General features: G+C 42.1%; 1 protein-coding gene across 1 annotated transcript in view; it reads right to left on the bottom strand.

Moving 5' to 3' along the window:
- Nucleotides 1–22,905, bottom strand: part of NUFIP1 (nuclear FMR1 interacting protein 1) — a 57,876-nt gene that overhangs the window by 24,693 nt on the left and 10,278 nt on the right. Inside the window, exons 4-5 of the mRNA XM_073580286.1 lie at nt 13,900–13,962; nt 7,300–7,376 (exon numbers count right to left, since the gene is read on the bottom strand). Coding sequence (XP_073436387.1) covers nt 7,300–7,376; nt 13,900–13,962 — 140 coding nt within the window. The remainder of the gene's footprint in view (nt 1–7,299; nt 7,377–13,899; nt 13,963–22,905) is intronic.

Raw genomic sequence — 22,905 nt, 5'->3', positions numbered from 1 at the left:
TCTCCCCTCCCTGCACGATGCCTCCCTATGCCACTGAAACACTGCGATCATGTTTGATCGCAGTGTGCCGGGGTTATTTTGCCGGGAGCGGTCCGTGACCGCTCCTGGCACATAGTGCCGGGTGTCAGCTGTGCTAATCAGCTGACCCCCAGCCACGATCAGCTGCGCTCCCCACGTGTCCGCAGCTGATCGCAATGACGTACTATCCCGTCCATGGCCATTAAGGCCCAGGGCACATGGACGGGATAGTACGTCAAATGTCGGGAAGGGGTTAAAGAATGACATCTGATTTTTGCAGACTCACAATGGAGAAGATGGAATATGTACGAGGCTGTCATTGTTAGTTTGTTCACTGTAATTTGATATTTGTATTCATGTACAACAGAATGGAATCAATAATGCTCTAAAAATATTTTTTGTTCTCCATGTTCTCACCTGGTGCTACAATTATCCCACCCGAAAGAATCGGATCACAATAAGCACACATTCTGATCATACTCTGAACACGGTTTGATTGAGTGTCATTACCATAACCGATCAAATTCTCTTGGAGGAAAGCATACGCTCGTGACCCCGGCCTAACACAAAATTGTATTGTACATTTATTTTATTATGGATATTGAATTACATTTCACACTGCAGGGAGACAGTTAATGACTTCTAAGTGTCCCACTTAGCTATTAGTTTAGTTGTGACTTCGATAACAATCATGCTGTATTATTTCGAGAATGTGGAAAAATAATTCCAGGGTTCACTTAGGGCATGTTCACACTGGGCGTTTTTGCTGTATTTTTTTATGCTAATTATCAGCTGCTTTTTACAGTACCAGAAAAAGCCTATGAGATTTCAGAAGTCTCATGAACACATAATTTTTTTGTCATCAGGATTTTGTGCTTTGCAGCATTTTTGACAGAGCATGTCACTTATTTCAGGGTTTTTCACCCATTGATTTGAATGGATGGTGAAAAAAAAAAAACAATGCAAATATGCAGGTTGACTTTTTTTTTGCAGCAGAAAAGTAAAGGACAGCAGGATGTGACCTCACACTGGGCTCTGCTACCTCTAGATGGCAGGTTGCATGATGCGTCCATACAGCCTGTCATCCAGTAGAGACATTGAGCAGAGGACCTGAACCCCATTCACTTGAATGGGGGTCCCCTGACAATACAGCATATGACACGCTGTCACATGCATAACAGCGCGGCAAACACCAGTTGTGATCAGCGGTGAAACCATCCCCGCTCCAGTCAAAGAACTGCGGTTCCCACGTTGTCAAAAGATAGCGTGAGCACTCAGCTGTGCTCGGGAGGTAATTAACTCGCCTCTGAACCGTGCGACTTTCTCACGGTGCTAGCGGGGATCACACCAAGGTCACTGCAGTTCACCCTGGCTGGAAATGCAGCCTCAGTGACATCACCGCTAGTAACTGATGCTGCGCTCGAAGCAGGTCATTCACCAGTGGTTCTAAGCCTGGACGGTCGCATCTTGGCACCGTCCAGGTTGAAAACGGATTATCCTCCAGACATGGATTACGGCGTTGGTCAGAACGACGGAGAGGTGAGGGATATGGTTGTTTTTATTTTAATTCTCTTGCAGGATACAATGGCGTGAAGAGGCTGGGTGAAACATGCGCATCGGGGCAGAGGGACAAGACTCATCTGCATCATTACAAGCTATTGAAATCCAGGTAAACAGTTTGTGTCCAACTCTTACTGCCTTACCCTACTTACAGTTTATGCATTTTGCCATCTATGCACTACTAGGAGTCTTTGTTTGGCACCTTTTATAGCTCTAATCTTTATGCTAAATATCATGTATGTGGTTTGCACTAAGCTCCATGTTGTCTTCACTTAAGGTACTGTCACACTTAGCGATGTACCAGCGATCCCGACCAGCGATATGACGCGGTCAGGATCGCTGGTGCATCGCTAAGTGGTCGCTAGTGAGCTGCCACACAGGCAGATCTCACCAGCGACATCGCAGGGGTCGGGGGTCGCTACTTACCTGTCACACTAGGCGATCCTGCGTCCTCCCGCCCGGCTCCACGCTCATCGCTCCACAGGAAGCGCCGCAGGAAGCTGACGAGAAGCGGTCCTGAACGTTCTCGCGCGATCAGCGATTACCAGCGGGGGAGCCGGTCGTAGGTAAGTATCAGACACAGCAATGTCGCTAGCAATATCGCTATAACGTCACAAGTTATATCGATATTGCTAGCGATATCGCTTAGTGTGACAGTACCTTTACACAGGCTGCACTGCATGTAGGCCATTCCTGTTATGCTAATTTAGCAACATGATAATGAAGGCCATATTCATGCATCTCAGCCTTTGGGGTTGTTCACATTAGCTTTAAGAGTCCGTTTTGTTGTCAGATTGAATCTTGATTCTTTTTATATTGGATTCCCACACCAAAGGATCACTTGAATGATTTAGCCTTTTTATTATAATTGAACCTACCTCAGTTCAAATTTCATTAATATAAATGTATTGGCACTAGACACTTTAATATTCTAGATAGCACTGAGATTCTATTGACTGCTGAACTCTTTTTTTTTTTTTTTTCCTTATATGTGTAGCATTGTTTACGGAATATTCGTCTGATTAGGGCATGAAGCTGTTTACTATATAGCAATTACAGGGGTTGGACAAAATAATGGAAACGCCTGGAAACATCAACAAAAGTTAGTTTAATATGGTGTAGGTCCACCTTTTGCGGCGATTACAGCCTCAATTCTCCGTGGTATGAATTCATACAAGGTGTGAATTGTTTCCAAAGGAATTGTAGCCCATTCTTCAGTTAAAACACCCTCCAGTTCCTTGAGCGACGATGGCGGCGGAAATCGACGTCTAACTTGAATCTCTAAAATCGACCATAAATGCTCAATAATGTTGAGGTCTGGGGATTGTGGGGGCCAGATGAGATGCTCAACTTCGTTGCAATGTTCCTCGTGCCATGCTTTAACGATTCTAGCTGTATGAATTGGTGCATTATCATCCTGAAAGATGGCGTTCCCCTCTGGGAACAGTGCTTGAACCATAGGATGCACTTGGTCGTCCAAAATGCCTAAATAATCGTGGCTGTTAATTCTTCCATGAAGGGATATCATTGGCCCGGCAGATCTCCACGAAATAGCACCCCAGGTCATCACAGAACCTCCGCCATGTTTTACAATTGGGAGAAGGCAGTCTGGATGGAATGCTTCTTTCGGCTGTCTCCAAACGTACACTCGGCCGGAGGTCGGAAATAGGGTAAATGATGATTCGTCTGAGAATATCACGTTTCCACTGCTCGAGGGACCTATTCTGGAGGTTTCTACACCACTCTAAATGTTTGGAAACATTTGTCATTGAGAGCAGCGGTTTTCAAATTGCAGCTCTTCCGTGGAATCCAGATTTGCGCAGCTCCCGACGAACAGTTTTCGTGGAAACTGGGACTTTCGGCCGGACCTGTGCTTTGCTGCGGACGTTTTTTCCTTCTCTTTCAAACGCAGTCATTACTTTGGAGACAGTACCTCTTGACACGCCAAGCATTCGGGCACTTTGTTACACTAGCGCCTGCCATACGAGCACCAACAATTTGGCCTCTTTGAAAATCCGAGAGGTCTGCCATTGGTATCAGGTTTTCATCAATGTTCTTACAATTCTCCAAAACAAAACAGTTAATTTACATACACATATCACATAACAAAAATAATCAACTACAAAACATTACCATATGTCACGGTTGCATATTATAATGAGCCCCTCATCTCTCCTTTCTTTCTTGCACCTTTCTTGAATCTTAATTTTGCATTTTTTACTACTTAATAAAATATAAACTACCATATTTAAAATGTATTTGTATTTTAAATTGAGCCACTCCCTTATCCTAATGGTTAAATCTTTGCCTGGGATATTTATGATTGCTGTTTGAATTTAGGAGTGTGCACCTAATATAGGAGTATTGCACGAATAAGGACATTAAGATAATACCATTAAAAACATACGGTATGCATGTGTAGTCATGAACAATAATCACTTGTTAATCATCAGACATCCCATGAAGAGATTATCCGGTCACTAAACATTCATCTTGCTGGCAATGATAGGGTTTTCAAGTAATAAAACCTTTTTTCAACAATCATTGGTAGGAGAACTTTAAAAAAAAAAAAAAAAAAAGGAACCGTGCAGTGGGGTTGTTAGCATGTGGCACCAGGAGCATGATCCCTGGGACTTCTGCCAGCTCTCATCTCCAACTGTATCCCATGTGCCCCAAGTTACTTTTCAACAGGACCATGCCCGCTATTCAGTAGAACTACAGAAGGTCCAGGTAATAAGGTGGAGGATATGGTGTCTAACCGAAAAAGTTAGATTTGAGAACAAACATTTAATTGCTCATTTCACCAACAGTAGATTACACTGATTTCACTGTAAAAAGACTAATGAATACAAGAATACATTTCTCCCTATTACATAAGCAATTTGCAAACTAGCACAAATCTTTTTGGTCTATCGACACACCTTTAGCCCTACTACACAACCATAGCAGGGTGCTTGATTGCATCCATCCCACCAGGTAAAGACTCTTGCTGAAACCCTCTTAAGGTATTAAGAGAAACTTTGGAATTACGCTCACCTATGTCCACACTATCATCTTTCAGACTTTGTTTGCCAACTTATTCAATGAGCCACTGGCAATAATGAAAACGAGACGACAGCTCCGCGCTACAGTCTGAGGCACCCAGCGGTAATCTGGCCCATGTTCACACTACCTGCTGCTTCCATCTGCTCGGGTTTTGCAGACTGCGTGCATTGAATGTTGCTGCTGTCGGACTGCTGACAGCCAGTCATTATGTTTTGAAAGCCAATCTGATTCTTTGTGTGTTAGAGGAAAAATCTGAATGACAACACCTACAATACCTTTTATAATCATTCAGCACAAACTTGTCACTACCAATGTACTAAGGATGGCGCGTGGGCTATCCCTTGTAAGCCAAGTACATCTACTGCACGGCTCTCTACTATCCCCATTGTTCGCCAACTGAAAGCTGTGACAGTGATCAAAAGAAACGAAAATCATCAGCTTGACACAATGTTGAAAAGCTCAACACTAAGCTAAGCAAAGAATTTACCAGACATACTGGGACACTCTGGTTTTCTAGAGCTGCGGTATACCGTACTTGGTGTTAATGGTATACGTTGTCTTTACGCTATGAGCAGAATATAGGAAAAGGCCGCCAGCAACAAGACAATTACATTGTAAGGAAGTCAAAAAATAAAGCACCATTCCAGGGTTTTCATTTTATTCATTTGATAGGGTTTATAACAGTGATCAAAATGTACGTTGAATGAATGAAATGTGCCGGCAGATTCAACGGGCGCTTGCGCATGCGCCCGCCGTTTTCCTCCAGGTAGAAGATGGCGGCACCCACCGGAGGATGGAGGGCCATTCGGGGACACTATTTCTCTCTCCTGTGATGTGTGATCACATCAGGAGGGAGAAAAATCGCGGGTTTCTTTTTGCAGTCGCCGTTATACGGTTGATAACGGCGATTGCAAAAGCGGGATCGGTAAAAACTGTCCCGAATCATTTTCCCCCGGAGAAAATCCAACTCTGGGGGACGCTATAGACTTTTTCCACAGGGCCGTTAATTAGTTAAAAGGCGTATCGGCGATCATTAAGGGGTTAGAAAAGAATTGTGATGCAATTTCCTTGTTCAACCACTTCGTTTTCATTCTGCATTGAAGACCATAATCATTACATACCATGTTCAAATTTACACCAGGACACTTAGGGTTTAAAAAAAAAAAAAAAAAAAAAAAGAAAAAAAAAAAAAAGTCCATTCGGTTTACTAAGTACAGCATAAACCGCTCCTCAGGAACTTAGTAACATGCAGCCGCCAGTACAATGTCCACGAAACGATTAGCTCTATAGAAAAAACACAGTCTCTTTCTGACCCCGGTCAGCATAACACGGATTCCTTTCAGTTACCTGTTGGTGTCGGCCACACAGGTTTCCAGATGCCTCTTATCCTCAGAGGTATCCCACAAACGTCTCTCACTGACTCGGTCAGTATCACTCACGGTTATCAGACGGTCCACTCCGGAGGTATCTCACAGGCCTCCTTCCTCTGGCTCAGACTAGCTAGCACTGCCACATGTGCCAAACACACCTCCATTACATAGCTCTAACCACTCCCAGGTACTTATCACATGGCTAGTCAGGTGATCGTGACATCACCGCAGGTCCTCAAACACAATCACATACAGGCTTCATCTTGGGTATTCAGACACACACCCCTTGAGTGGGTATGTAGGTGACTGGATCCACCATCTCTCCAAGTCGCCTGGAAGCCTGCCAATGTATAGCAAAAACCCTCAGCAGTAGATCTGCTGAGCAAAACACGGCCAGGATTCCATCACAGGGCCACCCACCTCTGCGATACAAACCACCCATCAATCACATGACCAGTTGCCATGCTATAATACACACAAATATATGTATCTAGCTATATCTATTCCCACAAAAAAGTTCACTTTAATCATTAGATTTTGGAATGTTAAAATTTGGATGGGTTTAAATAAAATGTTCCTGTGCTGAGATAATCCTATTAATGTCCCCTGCTGTGTACGGTGTAATGGCTGTGTCTTACCATACAGGAACATGGTCTGATCATACCACAGCTCCTGGGCAGGGGAGCAAGCAAAAGAGTATACTGACATTACAGCAGGGGATCACAATTGATTCGTTGTGTGAGGTAAAACATTCCCCTGCCTGTTTTTAAACAATGTTTTACTTCAAAGAAAGAACAAGCTGCGATCCCCTGCTGTAATGTCAGTACACTCTTTTGCTTGCTCCCCTGCCCAGGAGCTGTGGTATGATCAGACCATGTTCCTGTATGGTCAGACACAGCCATTACACAGTACACAGCAGGGGCACATTTATAAGATTATATAAGCACTAGGATATTTAATTTAAAACACATCCAATTGTGAAAGTTAATATTATTCCAAGATCTATTGATTAAAATGAACATTTTTTTAGTGGGAAAACCCCTTTAAATCTGCAAGTCACAAATAAGCATCGTGTGCATGAGACTTCAGGATTCTCACTTTGTTTGGCATGAGGGAAACCGTGCAGGTTTAATGGCAAATCAGCACTGAAAAAAAAACGCAGCAGAAACACAACATGTGCACACAGCCTTAAGGTAAAAGTAACTACTGTGTGGTTATCCCAATTTTAGGGGCAAATGCGTGTGGATATTTCTATCCTGGCATACAATGTTCGGTAGTAAGAAGAAACCGTAACAAAGACACTTACTTTCGTCTCTCTTCCCTCCATATACTGATTTCGTCTGGTGTGTCTAGCTTTATTCTCTTGGCTCCAGGTCCATGCATCTGGAAGAGAGAAGTATAAATACGTAATATGCTTCCCAAACCACAGGCAGCACAACTACAGCCAGGTACATATTTATCAGAAACACATCGGCTCTTCAGAGAAAATATAGTTTGAAGATCCACCCCTAGCCGGCTGCTACAGGTGATTGACGAGTCTGTCACCGCGTACATACATGGAAGAGACCCTTCAATCAGCTTGAGCATTGCAGGGAGCACTTCAGACACATACCTGGCTATAGGCATGGAGCAAGCATATTTCAGACACTTATGGAACATCTTGCGGACATACTACAGTCATGGCCAAAAGTTTTGAGAATGACACAAATATTATATTTTCACATGATCTGCTGGCCTCTGGTTTTTATGTGTGTTTGTCAGATGTTTTTATCACATACAGAAATATAATTGCAATCATATTATGAGTAGCAAAAGGTTATATTGACAGTTAGAATGAGTTAATGCAGCAAGTCAATATTTGCAGTGTTGACCCTTCTTCTTCAGGACCTCAGCAATTCTCCCTGGCATGCTCTCAATCAACTTCTGGATCAAATCCTGACTGATAGCAGTCCATTCTTGCAAAATCAATGCTTTTATTTTGTCTGAATTTGAAGGTTTTTGTTTGTCCACCTGTCTCTTGATGATTGACCACAAGTTCTCAATGGGATTAAGATCTGGGGAGTTTCCAGGCCATGGTCCCAAAATCTCTGTGTTTTGTTCCCTGAGCCATTTAGTTATCACCTTTGCTTTATGGCAAGGTGCTCCATCATGTTGAAAAGGCATTGTTGATCGCCAAACTGCTCTTGGACGGTTGGGAGAAGTTGCTCTTGGACGACATTCTGGTACCATTCTTTATTCATGGCTGTGTTTTTAGGCAAGACTGAGAGAGCCCATTCCCTTGGCTGAGAAGCCACCCCACACATGAATGGTTTCAGGATGCTTGACAGTTGGCATGAGACAAGACTGGTGGTAGCGCTCACCTAGTCTTCTCCAAATAAGCCGTTTTCCAGATGTCCCAAACAATCGAAAAGGGGATTCATCAGAGAAAATGACTTTACCTCAGTCCTCAGCAGTCCACTCCCTGTACCTCTTGCAGAATATCAGTCTGTCCATGATGTTTTTTCTGGAGAGAAGTGGCTTCTTTGCTGCCCTCCTTGAGACCAGGCCTTGCTCCAAGAGTCTCCGCCTCACAGTGCGTGCAGATGCACTCACACCTGCCTGCTGCCATTCCTGAGCAAGCTCTGCACTGCTGGTAGCCCGATCCCACAGCTGAAACACTTTTAAGAGACAGACCTGGCGCTTGCTGGTCTTTCTTGGGCGCCCTGGAGCCTTTTTGGCAACAAGGGAACCTCTCTCCTTCAAGTTCTTGATGATGCGATAGATTGTTGACTGAGGTGCAATCTTTCTAGCTGCGATACTCTTCCCTGTTAGGCCATTTTTGTGCAGTGCAATGATGACTGCACGTGTTTCTTTAGAGATAAGCATGGTTAACAGAAGAGAAACAATGATGCCAAGCACCAGCCTCCTTTTAAAGTGTACAGTGGTGTCATTCTTACTTAATCATGACAGGTTGATCTCCAGCCCTGTCCTCATCAACACCCACACCTGTGTTAATGGAGCAATCACTGAAACGATGTTAGCTGGTCCTTTTAAGGCAGGGCTGCAATGATGTTGAAATGTGTTTTGGGAGATAAAGTTAATTTTCTAGGCAAATATTGACTTTGCAAGTAATTGCTGTTAAGCTGATCACTCTTTATAACATTCTGGAGTACATGCAAATTGCCATTAGAAAAAATGAAGCAGTAGACTTTGTAAAAATTTATATTTGTATCATTCTCTAAACTTTTGGCCATGACTGTATAAATGTCTGAGTTTGCTGTCCCCTTTTTGAAAAGTATATTTGATCTTACAATTATAGAGAAAGCAGGAAATTACAATCACTTGAAGGCCACATTGTTGTTCTGTATTTAATGGCGGCGTTAAGGGGCAAACCAAGTTTAGAACAGCTTTTTCATAAGACTGCGCAATACACACATTAAATCGATCCCTTACGCCTGTTTCATATATACGTTTTTCTTGTCTGTTGCCAGCCGCCAAAAAGGCGGAGAACGGATCCGTGTCCGTCGAGACACCAACGGGTGCCACCGGACCGTTGATTTGACGGGATCCACTGATCTAGTAATCTTAAAGGAACCGCAGGGTTGAAAAAACAGAACCGCCGATGTAGCGCTGCCGCGAGAAGAGGATAGCGGGCCGCGGCTTCATGCTCCCGGAGAGAAGAGCCGCGAGAAGAGGAGAGCGGGCCGCGGCTTCATGCTCCCAGAGAGAAGAGCCGCGAGAAGAGGAGAGCGGGCCGCGGCTTCATGCTCCCAGAGAGAAGAGCCGCGAGAAGAGGAGAGCGGGGCCGCGGTGAGAAAGAACTTTAGCGGCTCCCGGGACGGCAGTAACGAGTTAAAATGCTTTTTATATATGTATATAGGTGGGCACCACGGAAAATATGGCATGAATATGATAACTGGGTGCAACACTGTGCCAAGTAGATCAAATGAAAAGGGAGAAAAGAGACACAGGATAACATGCACTCAACAGCAGAATGTCCATGTGAAAAAAGGCTTTTATTGACATACAATAGCCAGAGAGATCCAAGTGTACAATAAAAACAATTAAAAACCACAAATGAAACAAAAGTGGGCAGGTGGAGAACACATGCAGTATACAAAGGAAGAAATGTTTATATAAATAAGTGTTTCAAAATATGCATTCACAACAATGCCCGCTATCACCATATAATATGCATAAAATGTTTAGTATAAACATATGGACAATTTGCAGCAGTAAAGTCTGATCAGTCTAAAGCCCCCGTTACACACTCCGATATCGCTGTAAAGTCACCGATTTTGTGACGTTACAGCGATATTGCTAGCGATATGGCTGCATGTGATACTTACCTCCGACCGGCTCCCCCGCTGGTTATCGCTGATCGCGCGAGAAGCTGCTGGACCATTTCTTGTCGTCCACTTCCTGCGGCGCTTCCTGCTGTGACGACGAGCGACGCGTGGAGCCGGGCGGGAGGACGCAGGATCACCGCGTCTGACAGGTAAGTAGCGATCCCCGTCCCCAGCGATGTCGCTGGTGAGATCTGCCTGTGTGGCAGCTCACTAGCGACCACTTAGCGATGTACCAGCGATCCTGACCGCGTCATATCGCTGGTCGGGATCGCTGGTGAGTCGCTAGGTGTAACGGTACCCCAATAGTCACTTGTAGGTATGTAAACAATCCAAATGATTACCATGCAAGTCCATAGACCAGGGAAGGCAATTGCTGGATCACATGAAAATTACCTAAGCATATTCACACTGCCCACAGAACCCAATGCGTGTCGCTGCTAACCTGCAGCTTCGTCAGGGGAAGTAGCCAGGAATGATATCAAGTCCCCTTTATAGTACAATTGCAATTGTAATCACTACAGCGCACACGGACACCTGAGTGCGGCGTCAGCTGTGTGATGAAGATAACCTGAGTCCAGAATGAGTCATGACGCCTGCTAAGTAGATAGCATTGTATTCCTGAGATTGTGAACAAGACACTACCAGTTCAGAAGCCAGAGACCAGGAACCAGGAGGTGCCCCACATGTAACAAAGCTGCTGCTCTGTAAGCCAGGCAGGGAGGGGGGAGGGTGGTTTTTAACTCTTTCTCCTCACATAGCCCAGCACCCAAGAATGACATCAGTGCTCCATAACAAACTTATGCTATCAACCTGGAAAAATAAAGTGATAATAGAGCGCCAGTACCTTGCAGCAGTGTCCATGCTCAGAATCACATGTTATACAAAAATCAATGCAAATACTAAAAATAAAAAAAATAATTTTTTTCAATTGAACACGGTCAGACCTGGGGGCATCAATGAGGATTTGTCCTTCACTGGCTTCCTAATGGCCTGATTGCTGTTGACATTCTTAGGGCCCTTCTTGTGTCGATTTGGTGTGTTTCATGTACCTCTATGCTTTTTTTTTTATTTTGCTATTTTCTATCATGATTTTCATTAGAGCCCAAAAAAATTTTTAGTTTGGGTTTGATAGGCCCTCTAGTTCCATCTAAAGGAAAATAGAAAAGAAAAAAAAGAAATAATTTTTCCTCATGATAGGATTTATTTATACCATCAATCACATTGGTTGCTGTGTTGAATATCCTGATTAGAAAGATAGTTACTGTTACAGAATAGACCATTCAGTTTGGTACTATGAATTATGGCATCATCGATTTTTATGGAATATTTTTTCATCTTTGATATTTTCCCTACTCTTTATATTGGTTACCTTATTGTTGTAATCCATGAAATTGCATTACCCTTTTGATATATTTAAAGGTATATATCTTTTCCTGATTGTCTGCGTTTCCACCATTTTTAGAATACAATGTTCACATGCTGCAGTTTTTTTAGGTGCAGTTTCCATGTCAGTGCATTATTTTTTATTTATTTTTTTTAAATTATTTTTTTATTTTTAGTATTTGCATTGATTTTTGTATTACATGTGATTCTGAGCATGGACACTGCTGCAAGGTACTGGTGCCCTATTATCACTTTATTTTTTCCAGGTTGATAGCATAAGTTTATTTTTTGGAGCACTGATGTCATTCTTGGGTGCTGGGCTATGTGTGGAGAAAGAGTTAAAAAACACCCTCTCCCTCCCTGCCTGGCTTACAGAGCTGCAGAGTTGTTACATGTGGGGCACCTCCTGGTTCCTGGTCTCTGGCTTCTGAACTGCTAGTGTCTTGTTCACAATCTCTCAGGAATACAATGCTATCTACTTAGCAGGCGTCATGACTCATTCTGGACTCAGGTTATCTTCATCACACAGCTGAAGCCACACTCAGGTGTCGGTGTGCTCTGTAGTGATTACAATTGCACTATAAAGGGAACTTGATATCATTCCTGGCTACTTCCCCTGACGAAGCTGCAGGTTAGGCCTGTTTCACACTTCCGTTTTTGTGTCCGCCAAACGGATCCGTTTCCGTTTTTTTGACGGAAACTGATGCAAACGGATCCGTTTTTTTAAAAACGGATCCGTTTTTTTGACGGATCCGCGGTAACCGTAATGGAAGTCTATGGGACAAAAAAAACGGATCCTGCAAAAAATGGCGGATCCGTTTTTTTACGGAAAACAACGGATTTTGACGGATTTGAAAAAACGGAAGTGTGAAACAGGCCTTAGCAGCGACACGCGTTGGGTTCTGTGGGCAGTGTGAGTATGCTTAGGTAATTTTCATGTGATCCAGCAATTGCCTTCCCTCATCTATGGACTTGCATGGTAATCATTTGGATTGTTTACATACCTACAAGTGACTATTAGACTGATCAGACTTTACTGCTGCAAATTGTCCATATGTTTATACTAAACAATTTATGCATATTATATGGTGATAGAGGGCATTGTTGTGAATGCATATTTTGAAACACTTATTTATATAAACATTTCTTCCTTTGTATACTGCATGTGTTCTCCACCTGCCCACTTTTGTTCCATTTGTGGTTTTTAATTGTTTTTATTGTACACTTTGATCTCTCTGGCTATTGTATGTCAATAAAAGCCTTTTTTCACATGGACATTCTGCTGTTGTGTGCATGTTATCCTGTGTCTCTTTTCTCCCTTTTTTTTTTTTCCATTTGGGTTAAAATGCTTCCCAATGCTAAGATTCCGGGCATGCGCGGTTCACACTGGCGGTCCCTCAGAGATAAAAACGTTGCAGGGTCCGTTACATCCGCCCGGGAGCCGCTAAAATCTTGGCGGATCCGTAAAAAAACGGGTAGGCCGGATGACCTTCAGTCAAGATCCGCCAATAATGTAAGTCTATGGGGAAAAAAACGGATCCGCCTTTTTTTGGCGGATCCGTTTTTTTTAAAAAAATTTGCGGATTTTGACTGATTGCAAATAACGGATGTGTGAAACAGGCCTTAGACGTGATGAGACTTTTTTTAAAATCCACATCATGGCTGTATGACCCCACTATTGAGTCCAGCTAGAGAATGATACCGCTCATGAGTCCAACAGTATTCAGTTTCCAACAACCCAGCCTGACTGATAGCTGCAGCTTGTATTCAGCAATGTGGGTTCTCAGCAGGGCAGAGGGACATTACGGAGCTGTCAATCAGGCTAGGATGTCAGAAATTAGGTTAAACGTGCATACAGCATTACACAACTATTCTGATATGGAACATCATAAGTAAATGCAGCATTTTTAAATCAGGCCCGAGAAATCTATTTAATAATGTACGCAGTTGATAAAATGAAATCTGGAGACAGATGCACGTTAAAAAAAATTAAGGTTGTCTGAAATTCCCCCAAACTGTATTTAAAAACAGTTTAAAAGTAGCAGATACTATAATATGTTGGATCCAAAATTATAAAGTTTATACAAAAACTTCTGATAAAGATGAGCAAAAAGATTTGAACTACCCTGGGACTGAACTGGACGCCAGACCAGGATAGTTTCCATCTTTTTGCTACTCTCTAGCCCGCAACTTACATTTTTCCAGTGAAATTGTACCAGCTTCTCATGAGCTCTGAAACTGCAGTCTGCTTCTTGGCACTGTACAGTATATAAGAAAAATGGCACGTTTAGATGAGATTCACACGCTTGGATATTACAAGAGCGACTGAGTGTGTAATTTGGAGAAATTCTTGTCTGCATATACAGTATATCCAATAATATATGTGTGTATATTATATATATATATATATATATATATATATATATATATATATATATATATATACATACATATATATATATATATACACATACATACATATACACACACACACACACACACACACATATATAAATCAAGAAAAAAGGGCAGCACTACCAAAATATAGTAGGTGCAAAACAGTGGATCTGTTTAAACATTTAATTTGAGTGCTGCCTATTTTTTTTATATATATATATATATATATATATATATATATATATATATATATATATATATATATATATATATATATCCATCCCCTATTTAGTGTCTGATTTCAGCGTTACTGAATTTTTAGCATAGTACCAGTGCAAATCATTTCTAAATTATTTAAATTCTAAAGCAAAATTGGATGAAAACAGTCATTTTTCCACCTCATACTGTCTGAAATATTAAAATAGCAAGTACAATGACTGTACTTTTAGATTTGTGAGCTTCTGTATAGTGTAGAGGCGCAGCAAGACGACTGAAGCACGGGAGAACTAACCCTTTCACAAACCGTTCATCATGACCATGATGAACATGTGTGGCTCGAGCTCAGGAGTGGTGCCTGCTGCATACAGTGAAAATGCCAACTGTAATGCATAGCTAGCGTCTGCCTGCAGTAGTGATCAGCACTATTTAAATGCCGCCATCGATTACTGACAGTAGCATTTAAAAACTAATGTTCGCCAGCCCACCCACATCGGCGCCCACCAGCCCCTCGCTGGTATGACAGACACCTGTATGCCAGAGAACCCATCGGACACCTCTGAGGTTTAGCTATAGATTGAGATTCAAAGGAGATAAAGAGAGTTCATAATAACGAAAAGATTAAACTAAAAAAGTTTACAAGAATTAGAAAAAAAAAAAATTAAAATCACTCCCCTTTTCAAAATCAGTTTAACAAAAAGTAATATATTTGGTTTCTCTATGTCCATAAAGTCCAGTCGATCAAAATATATCACATACATTTAACCCTGAGAAGAAAAACAAAAAACCCAGATTTACACATTTCAGTCACCGCAGTACCCCCCCTTCCCCCAAAAAATAGAATATTAAAATGTCTTATGTACATAAAAATGGGCATCAATGAAAACTACAGATCAGCAAGCAAAAAGCTAACCTCTACACAGATCTACGGACAAATAAAAGTTACGGGTGTCAGAAAACAGATACAGTGGCATGTAAAAGTTTGGGCACCCTTGGTCAAAGTTATCGTTATTGTGAACACTTAAGCGGGTTGAAGATGAAATGATCTCTAGAAGGGCTAAAGTTAAAGATGACACATTTTAGGCAAAAAAAAAAAATTTCTCATCTTTTACATTTTAAAAATTACAAAAAGAACAATGGGCCGATGGAAAAGTTTGGGCACCCTTGGAGATTTGTGTGCTCAAATAACTTTGACCAAAGTTTCAGACCTTACACTGTGTTCCAAATTATTAAGCAAATTATATTTTTCTCTGATTTTCCTAAATAGTCGGTGCAAATGACAGTCAGTCTAATAAAGGTCATCACCGGTTAGAGTTTACATCAAATTTTATTGAAGAAACCTCCCAATGATAACAGTATAATCTCCAAAAAGAATAAAAACTCAAATTGCATGTTCCAAATTATTAGGCACATTAGAATTTCTAAACATTTGATATGTTTTAAAGAACTGAAAATGCTCATTTGTGGAATTTGCAGCATTAGGAGGTCACATTCACTGAACAAAAAAGCTATTTAACTCCAAAACATCCTAACAGGCCAAGTTATATGTTAACATAGGAACCCTTCTTTGATATCATCTTCACAATTCTTGCATCCATTGAACTTGAGAGTTTTTGGAGAGTTTCTGCTTGTATTTCTTTGCATGAAGTCAGAATAGCCTCCCAGAGCTGCTGTCTTGATGTGAACTGCCTCCCACCCTCATAGATCTTTTGCTTGATGATACTCCAAAAGGTTCTCTATATGGTTGAGGTTAGGGGATGATGGTGGCCACTCCATGAGTTTATCTCCTTTTATGCCCATAGCAGCCAATGACTCGGAGGGATTCTTTGCAGCATGAGATGGTGCATTGTCATGCATGAAGATGATTTTGCTCCTGAAGGCACATTTCTGCTTTTTATACCATGGAAGACAGCTGTTAGTCAGAAACTCGATATACTTTGCAGAGGTCATTTTCACACCTTCAGGAACCTTAAAGGGCCCTACCAGCTGTTTCCCCATGATTCCGGCCCAAAACATGACTCCTCCACCTCCTTGCTGACGTCGCAGCCTTGTTGGGACTTAGTGGCCATCCACCAACCATCCATCTGGACCATCCAGGGTTGCTCGACACTCATCAGTAAACATGACTGTTTGAAAATTAGTCTTCATGTATGTCTGGGCCCACTGCAACCATTTCTGCTTGTGAACACTGTTTAGGGGTGGCCGAATAGTAGATCTATGCACCACAGCAAGCCTTTGAAGGATCCTACACCTTGAGGCTCAAGGGACTCCAGAGGCACCAGCAGCTTTAAATATCTGTTTGCTGGTTTGTAATGGCTTTTTAGCAGCCACTCTCTTAATCCGATGAACTTGCCTGGCAGAAACCTTCCTCATTCTGCCTTTATCAGCACAACATGTCTGTGCTCAGAATCAGCCACAAATCTCTTAACAGTACGATGGTCACGTTTAAGTTTTTGGGAAATATCTAATGTTTTCATCTCTTGACCAAGGCATTGCACTATTTGATGCTTTTCAGCAGCAGAGAGATCCTTTTTCTTTCCTAAATTCATTGAAACCTGTGCCCTGCTTAATAATGTGGAACATCATTCTTAAGTAGTTTTCCTTTAATTGAGCTCATCTTGTAAACTAATTATCACAGGGGTTTGAGATTGATTTCAGTGATCCAAAGAGCCCTGATACAAAATACCATCTATGAGTTTATTTGCAAAACAAAAAATTACATCTTTAGGACACTTAAATCCAATTTGCATAATAATTTGGAACAAAGTGTAGTCTACTAGGGTTATAGCTTGCTCGACATCGTAGGCAAGGCCAGGTGATGCAAATTTCCAAGCCTTATAAAAACCCAGCCTCCTCTAATCTTGTGCCAAAAAACAGCAGCCATGGATTATTTTAAAGCAGTTACCTGGCACTCTGAAAATTAAAATGGTGGAGGCCTACAAAGCAAGAGAAGGCTATAAGAAGACAGCAAGCCGTTTTCAAGTTGCCCTTTCCTCAGTTTGAAATGCAATTAAGAAAATGGTCGTTAACAGTAACAGTGGAGGTCAAGATAAGGTCTGAAAAACCAAGAAAAATTGAAAATCTCTGAGGCTACACCTCAAGATAGCAGTGCATGCAAGACGACCCAGGAATCTCACAGAGCTGGAAGAATTTTCCAAGGAAGAATGGATGAAAATCCCTTAAACAAGAACTGAAAGACTCTTGGATGGCTACAAAAAGCATTTACAAGCAGTGATACTTTCAAAAGGGGCGCTACTAAGTACTAACCATGCAGGATGCCCAAACTTTTGGGTCACCAATTTCCTTTTTGTAAATATAAAAGATGAAACCATATGTTTTTCCCTAAAATAAAAAGGAAATGTACCAGCTTTAACTTTAGCCCTTTTAGAGATCTCCATCTTCAACCTGCTTAACTGTTCACAGAAACAGTAATCTTGAGCAAGGGTGCCCAAATTTAACATTCCATGTATATTTTTGGGGAAAAAAAACTGTAAATTTTAGAGTTTTTTCATTACTATAATCACTATACATGTCTGGTATTCCAGACCTGGAGGATCTTGTCGACATGTCATTCTTACAGCAAGGAAAAGAAGAAGCACGGCGGAATTAACGATTTTACAATTGCAGCCTACTTTGAATTGTGTTCCTGGGGTTTCTTGCTTAAGTTTAAAATACATTAAAATGAGTGGTATCATTCAAAACTACAACTCATCCTGCAAAACAAAAAAAAGCCCTCGTACGGCTACACCGGAAGGACAAAACGAAAAAAAAAAAAAAAAAAAAAAAGGGGATCAGCCATTCCTGAAAGCTTTAAAACCAAAAGTGTATCGTTAGGTTTGTGGGTGTACATATTTTCAGTAAGTCTTGTGTCCAGAAGTGGCAGAATACAATAATCTCTAGATCTGGAAGAGGAGAGAAGTCCTAGAAGCTATTTAGAAGGCAATTGCCTTATAAATGTGAAGCTTCACTTATGTTCCCAACTGATGCCTTTACAAATGTGCCTTAATGGCAAGTGCTTTCTGCTAGCTTTGTTTAAAGCACGAGTCAGTGGTGACCTTTTTTTCTTCTTTATTTGGTATCAAAATGGATTTTATTAAAGCAAAATAAAAAAGCTGTGAAAGCAATTACATAAAGTATAGTTCTCCCCATGTGTAAAAATCTTAAGGGGCGAGGATTCTCTGGTGCTGGGCATATGACTTCAAGTATGCGGTCACATGCTGACTAGACGTGTATGGCCTCCCTCAATGAAAGTGTGTTTAGAGAGGCCAGACTTTTAGATGGGATCTGGCTGGAAGTACACGAGTGTCAGCTCCCGACGTGCAGCGCTGCGAGGATTCACAAGTCTGCAGTCACAGGGAACCGCAGACTTGTACCCCAAGGCCGGGCAACCCCATTAAAATAGATGCCTGTTCTGCTGATACTATAGAACCACACTGATCAGTCTATGGCCCCGATTCATCAAATTGGTTCATAAAACACTCATTCAGCAGGATTGTGCCGAGTACCACACAGTGTCAGGATGGCGCCGTTATACTGATTACAATGATACCTTGGTTGAGGAAATCCTTCTTGTGGTTGTGGTTTCATTTTTATTTTCAGTTAATGAGAGTCTGATGCTTCAGGGCGGGCCTGGGGGGGCTTCATGTGGTGCTCTGCTTACATATGCATCTGTATGGCTTCTGACAGGTCAGTGATCCCTCCGTGACCAGCTCTCTATTTTACATACTGTATGTTATATTTAAAAAAAAAAAAAAAGAAAAAAAAAAAAAAAAAAATACATCCATCATGCTGGCGCCTGCGTTTATTGCATCATCGCATCTATAAGGTCCTTTTTTTTATTTTGTGATATAAATTGCTAGAGAAATGAAAATTTCTTCCTCAAAATGGCGCCGGCCGCGCTTGAGCAGTGGCATAATTTGGAACGCGATAGATGTTATTTGCACAATGTGAGATTAGCACAATTTGTGCTACTTTTGACATTCATGCAAGTTTCGGCCAGCCTCTCCAAAATGGAGACACCTCCTCGTCTAATTTGTGACGAGCTGTGGCCTAGCTTATGCCACTTTTAAAACACACCTGATTTAGTAAATAAGCATGCACCTCTGACTATCACAGCCCCTGACCAAGGCTGCCAACGACAAAGCCAATATTACTGAATCAGGTCTATATGTATTAAATCCCAGGTCCCATCAACTTAAGACAATTTTATTTGCATGAACGGTATAGAAAATATCCAGCACCATTTCACGCGTTGCAAGAGAATGCATGGACAAGAAAGTATGGTCACATGAAGTCAGTCAGGAGTGACCTACTCCATAACGACTTGCAGCCATCACAACATCTAACAACCAATCAGGTGTGGACTATCACAGACACTATAAAAGATGAGGGCAGGGAAAGCAGTGGCCATTTTAGGCTTTTACAGCCTAGAGCAGCGCTTGTAAACTCCAGTCAACAAGAGCCACAAACTGATTATGGTTTCAGGATTTCCTTTGTATTACACCTGGGAAATACAAAAGAAACCCTGAAAACATGATCTGTTGGAGGCTTTTGAGGACTGGCGTTGGGAAACACTCCCCTAGGGAGAAGAGGCCTTTGGCCGGGGTCACACATGCGACTGCAATGCTCGAGTCTCTCGCCTCAATACCCAGGCGAGAGACTCGTGCGAGTTTCTTCTCACATTGCAATCACAAGCGTGACCCCGGCATTAATCGGAGTTCGGTGGACTTTTGCAGTGCTAGTCAGTGAATTCTAATTCATATATTCAATTGGTAAAAGGAGATAGAGATCGGAAACACGCAGGAGCTGCAAGGTTTGTGTGACTGAATTCATTGATCCGTTATATACTCCAGCATGGCACCTTATTCAGCCACTTAGAAATTTAATTACAATTTTTTTCATTCTTGCAGCACTAAGATGGAAGTGTCCTGTCATTCCTATCAATCAAATTTATTATCGCCAAGTACATATTACATATATACAAGGAATTCTTTGTGGCAAAGAGGCAACATAATATATAACAGATACAACAAGTAACATCTAACAAGACAGATACAGTATATAGTCTACACATGACGATTTAATTGTTGAACAGAGAGTGGATAGAAGCTGTTCATATGGCGGTTGGTACTGCATTTGGGGACTCTGAAGCGACGTCCTGAAGGGAGTAGTTGGAATGAGGAGTGTCCCGGGTGAGAGGGATCGGATGAAATTTTCAATGCGTGGGATTGAATACTCTTATCATAAAGATCCTGGATTTTAGGCAGGGGGGAGCCTATAATTCTCTCTGCTGTTCTGAAAGTCCTTTGTAAGCGGAGTTTGTCATGCGCAGTGGCTCCCCCATACCAGACTATCAGAGAGGAACAAATCACAGATCTGATGACAGCATTAAAGAATAAGATCAGCAGATTCTTAGACAAACCATATCTTTTCAGCTGACGCAGGAAGAACATCCTCTGTTGTGCTTTTCTTATAACAGCATCCACGTTTTTCCCCCATTTAAGATCATGAGAGATGATAACACCAAGGAATTTGGTCTCTGTGACCCTAAGAACCACTTCGTCATGGATGTAGATTGGAAGTATCTCATGTTGATCTTTCCTAAAATCCACAACCATCTCAGCAGTTTTTTTAGTGTTGAGTACAAGATTATTGGCTTTACACCAGTCACATATTCTTTCCACCTCACTCCGATACAAGTCTTCAGCATTTCCCCTGATGAGACCAATCAGTGTCATATCATCGGCAAATTTCAAGATTTTTACTGAGTCTGCTGAAGAGATGCAATCATTCGTATAGAGAGAAAACAGTAACGGGGACAAAACACACCCCTGAGGTGCCCCGATGTTTGTGACCAAGGTGTCCGAAGTGAATGGTCCAACTTTTACACTCTGTATCCTGGCTGTCAGGAAGTTATAAATCCACAAGCATAAGCTGAGAGGGACTCCAAGAGCTACCATTTTCTTATGAAGTAAATTCGGATCAATGGTATTGAACGCTGAGCTAAAGTCCATGAAAAGAATCCGGACATATGAGTGCAGTTCATCTGTATGATCCAAAATGTACTTCAGTGCCAGATTGACAGTGTCGTTTGCCGAACGATTCTCCTTATAGGCAAACTGAAGCGGGTCCCATAGCTTCTGCGTGAATTTTATCAGGTGGGACATCATAATTCTTTCGAAGACTTTCATAGCTACAGATGTGAGTGCTACTGGTCTATAGTCGTTCAACTCAGAGGATCCCACTTTCTTGGGGACAGGGATAATTGTGGAATTTTTCCAACACTGAGGTACAACGCACTCTTTCAGTGACACATTGTATATATTTGTCAGTATAGGGGCAAGCTGGGTAGCACATACTTTCAGACACATTGGAGATACACCATCAGGGCCAGGTGCCTTTTTGACCTTAAGTCCCTTCAGGATGCGTATCACCTCTGCCTCGGAGATCACTACTTGGGTGTTGCACAATGAATGATCTTTATATGAACAGACTGAGGAGCTTAGAGATGAATAGCCACTGTGTGTAGAGCTTGCCTCAAATCTGCAGTAGAATTCATTTAACTCTGCTGCCAGACTTCTGCTGGGGTTCACTATAGTGGGGTGGCTTTTATAATTGGTGACCTCTCTTAATCCTCTCCATGCAGATCTATTATCTTTTGATGAGAACCTTTCCTCCAGAATCTTTGCATACTCGTGTTTGGCTAACTTGATCTCTTTAGATAGCGAGTTCCTAAGTTTCTTGAATTCAGTAATATCGCCTGCTTTATAAGCCTCCTCTTTTCTCTTACGGATCAACCTGACTTTATTTGTAAACCACGGCTTGTTGTTTCCCCGAAAGTGGACAGATTTGGATGGAATAAAAGTGTCTTCACAAAAACGGATATATGAGGACATCTGCGTACATCTTTTGAGAGTTATGGCCAGAACCAAGCAGACCGCCCGTAAATCCACCGGAGGGAAAGCTCCCCGCAAGCAGCTGGCCACTAAGGCAGCCAGGAAGAGCGCTCCTGCTACTGGCGGAGTGAAGAAGCCGCATCGTTACCGCCCAGGAACAGTCGCTCTCCGTGAGATCCGCCGCTACCAGAAGTCCACCGAGCTGCTGATCCGTAAGCTTCCCTTCCAGCGCCTGGTGAGGGAGATCACCCAGGACTTCAAGACCGATCTGCGCTTTCAGAGCTCGGCGGTGATGGCCCTGCAGGAGGCCAGCGAGGCTTATCTGGTGGGACTGTTCGAGGACACCAACCTGTGCGCTATCCACGCCAAGAGGGTCACCATCATGCCTAAAGACATCCAGCTGGCCCGCAGGATCCGTGGGGAGAGAGCTTAGATCTTCCCGAGCACCATTGCATTTCTTTTGGCAAACAAAATTACATTTTGACTCTTACATTTTGTGCACACGTTATTAGTCCAATTTCACACTAGAGCACACTGCACAAATACCGTGCCTTGTGGAAGATATTGGCTTTGGAACTATTACCAATCAGTTTTTGGGGAATAAAGGGGAGGAACGGTGTTTAAACCCAAATTAAAAAAAAAAATAGATAAGTTTTTAATTTTTGCACACCTGTTTCACTAGTACAATTTGGC

Source organism: Dendrobates tinctorius, unplaced genomic scaffold, assembly GCF_039654945.1.
Source record: "Dendrobates tinctorius isolate UK_male_01 unplaced genomic scaffold, ASM3965494v1 ptg000064l, whole genome shotgun sequence".
NCBI lineage: Eukaryota > Metazoa > Chordata > Amphibia > Anura > Dendrobatidae > Dendrobates > Dendrobates tinctorius.
The sequence above is the reverse complement of the archived record's forward strand: the minus strand, read 5'-3'. Positions and strand labels throughout refer to the sequence as shown.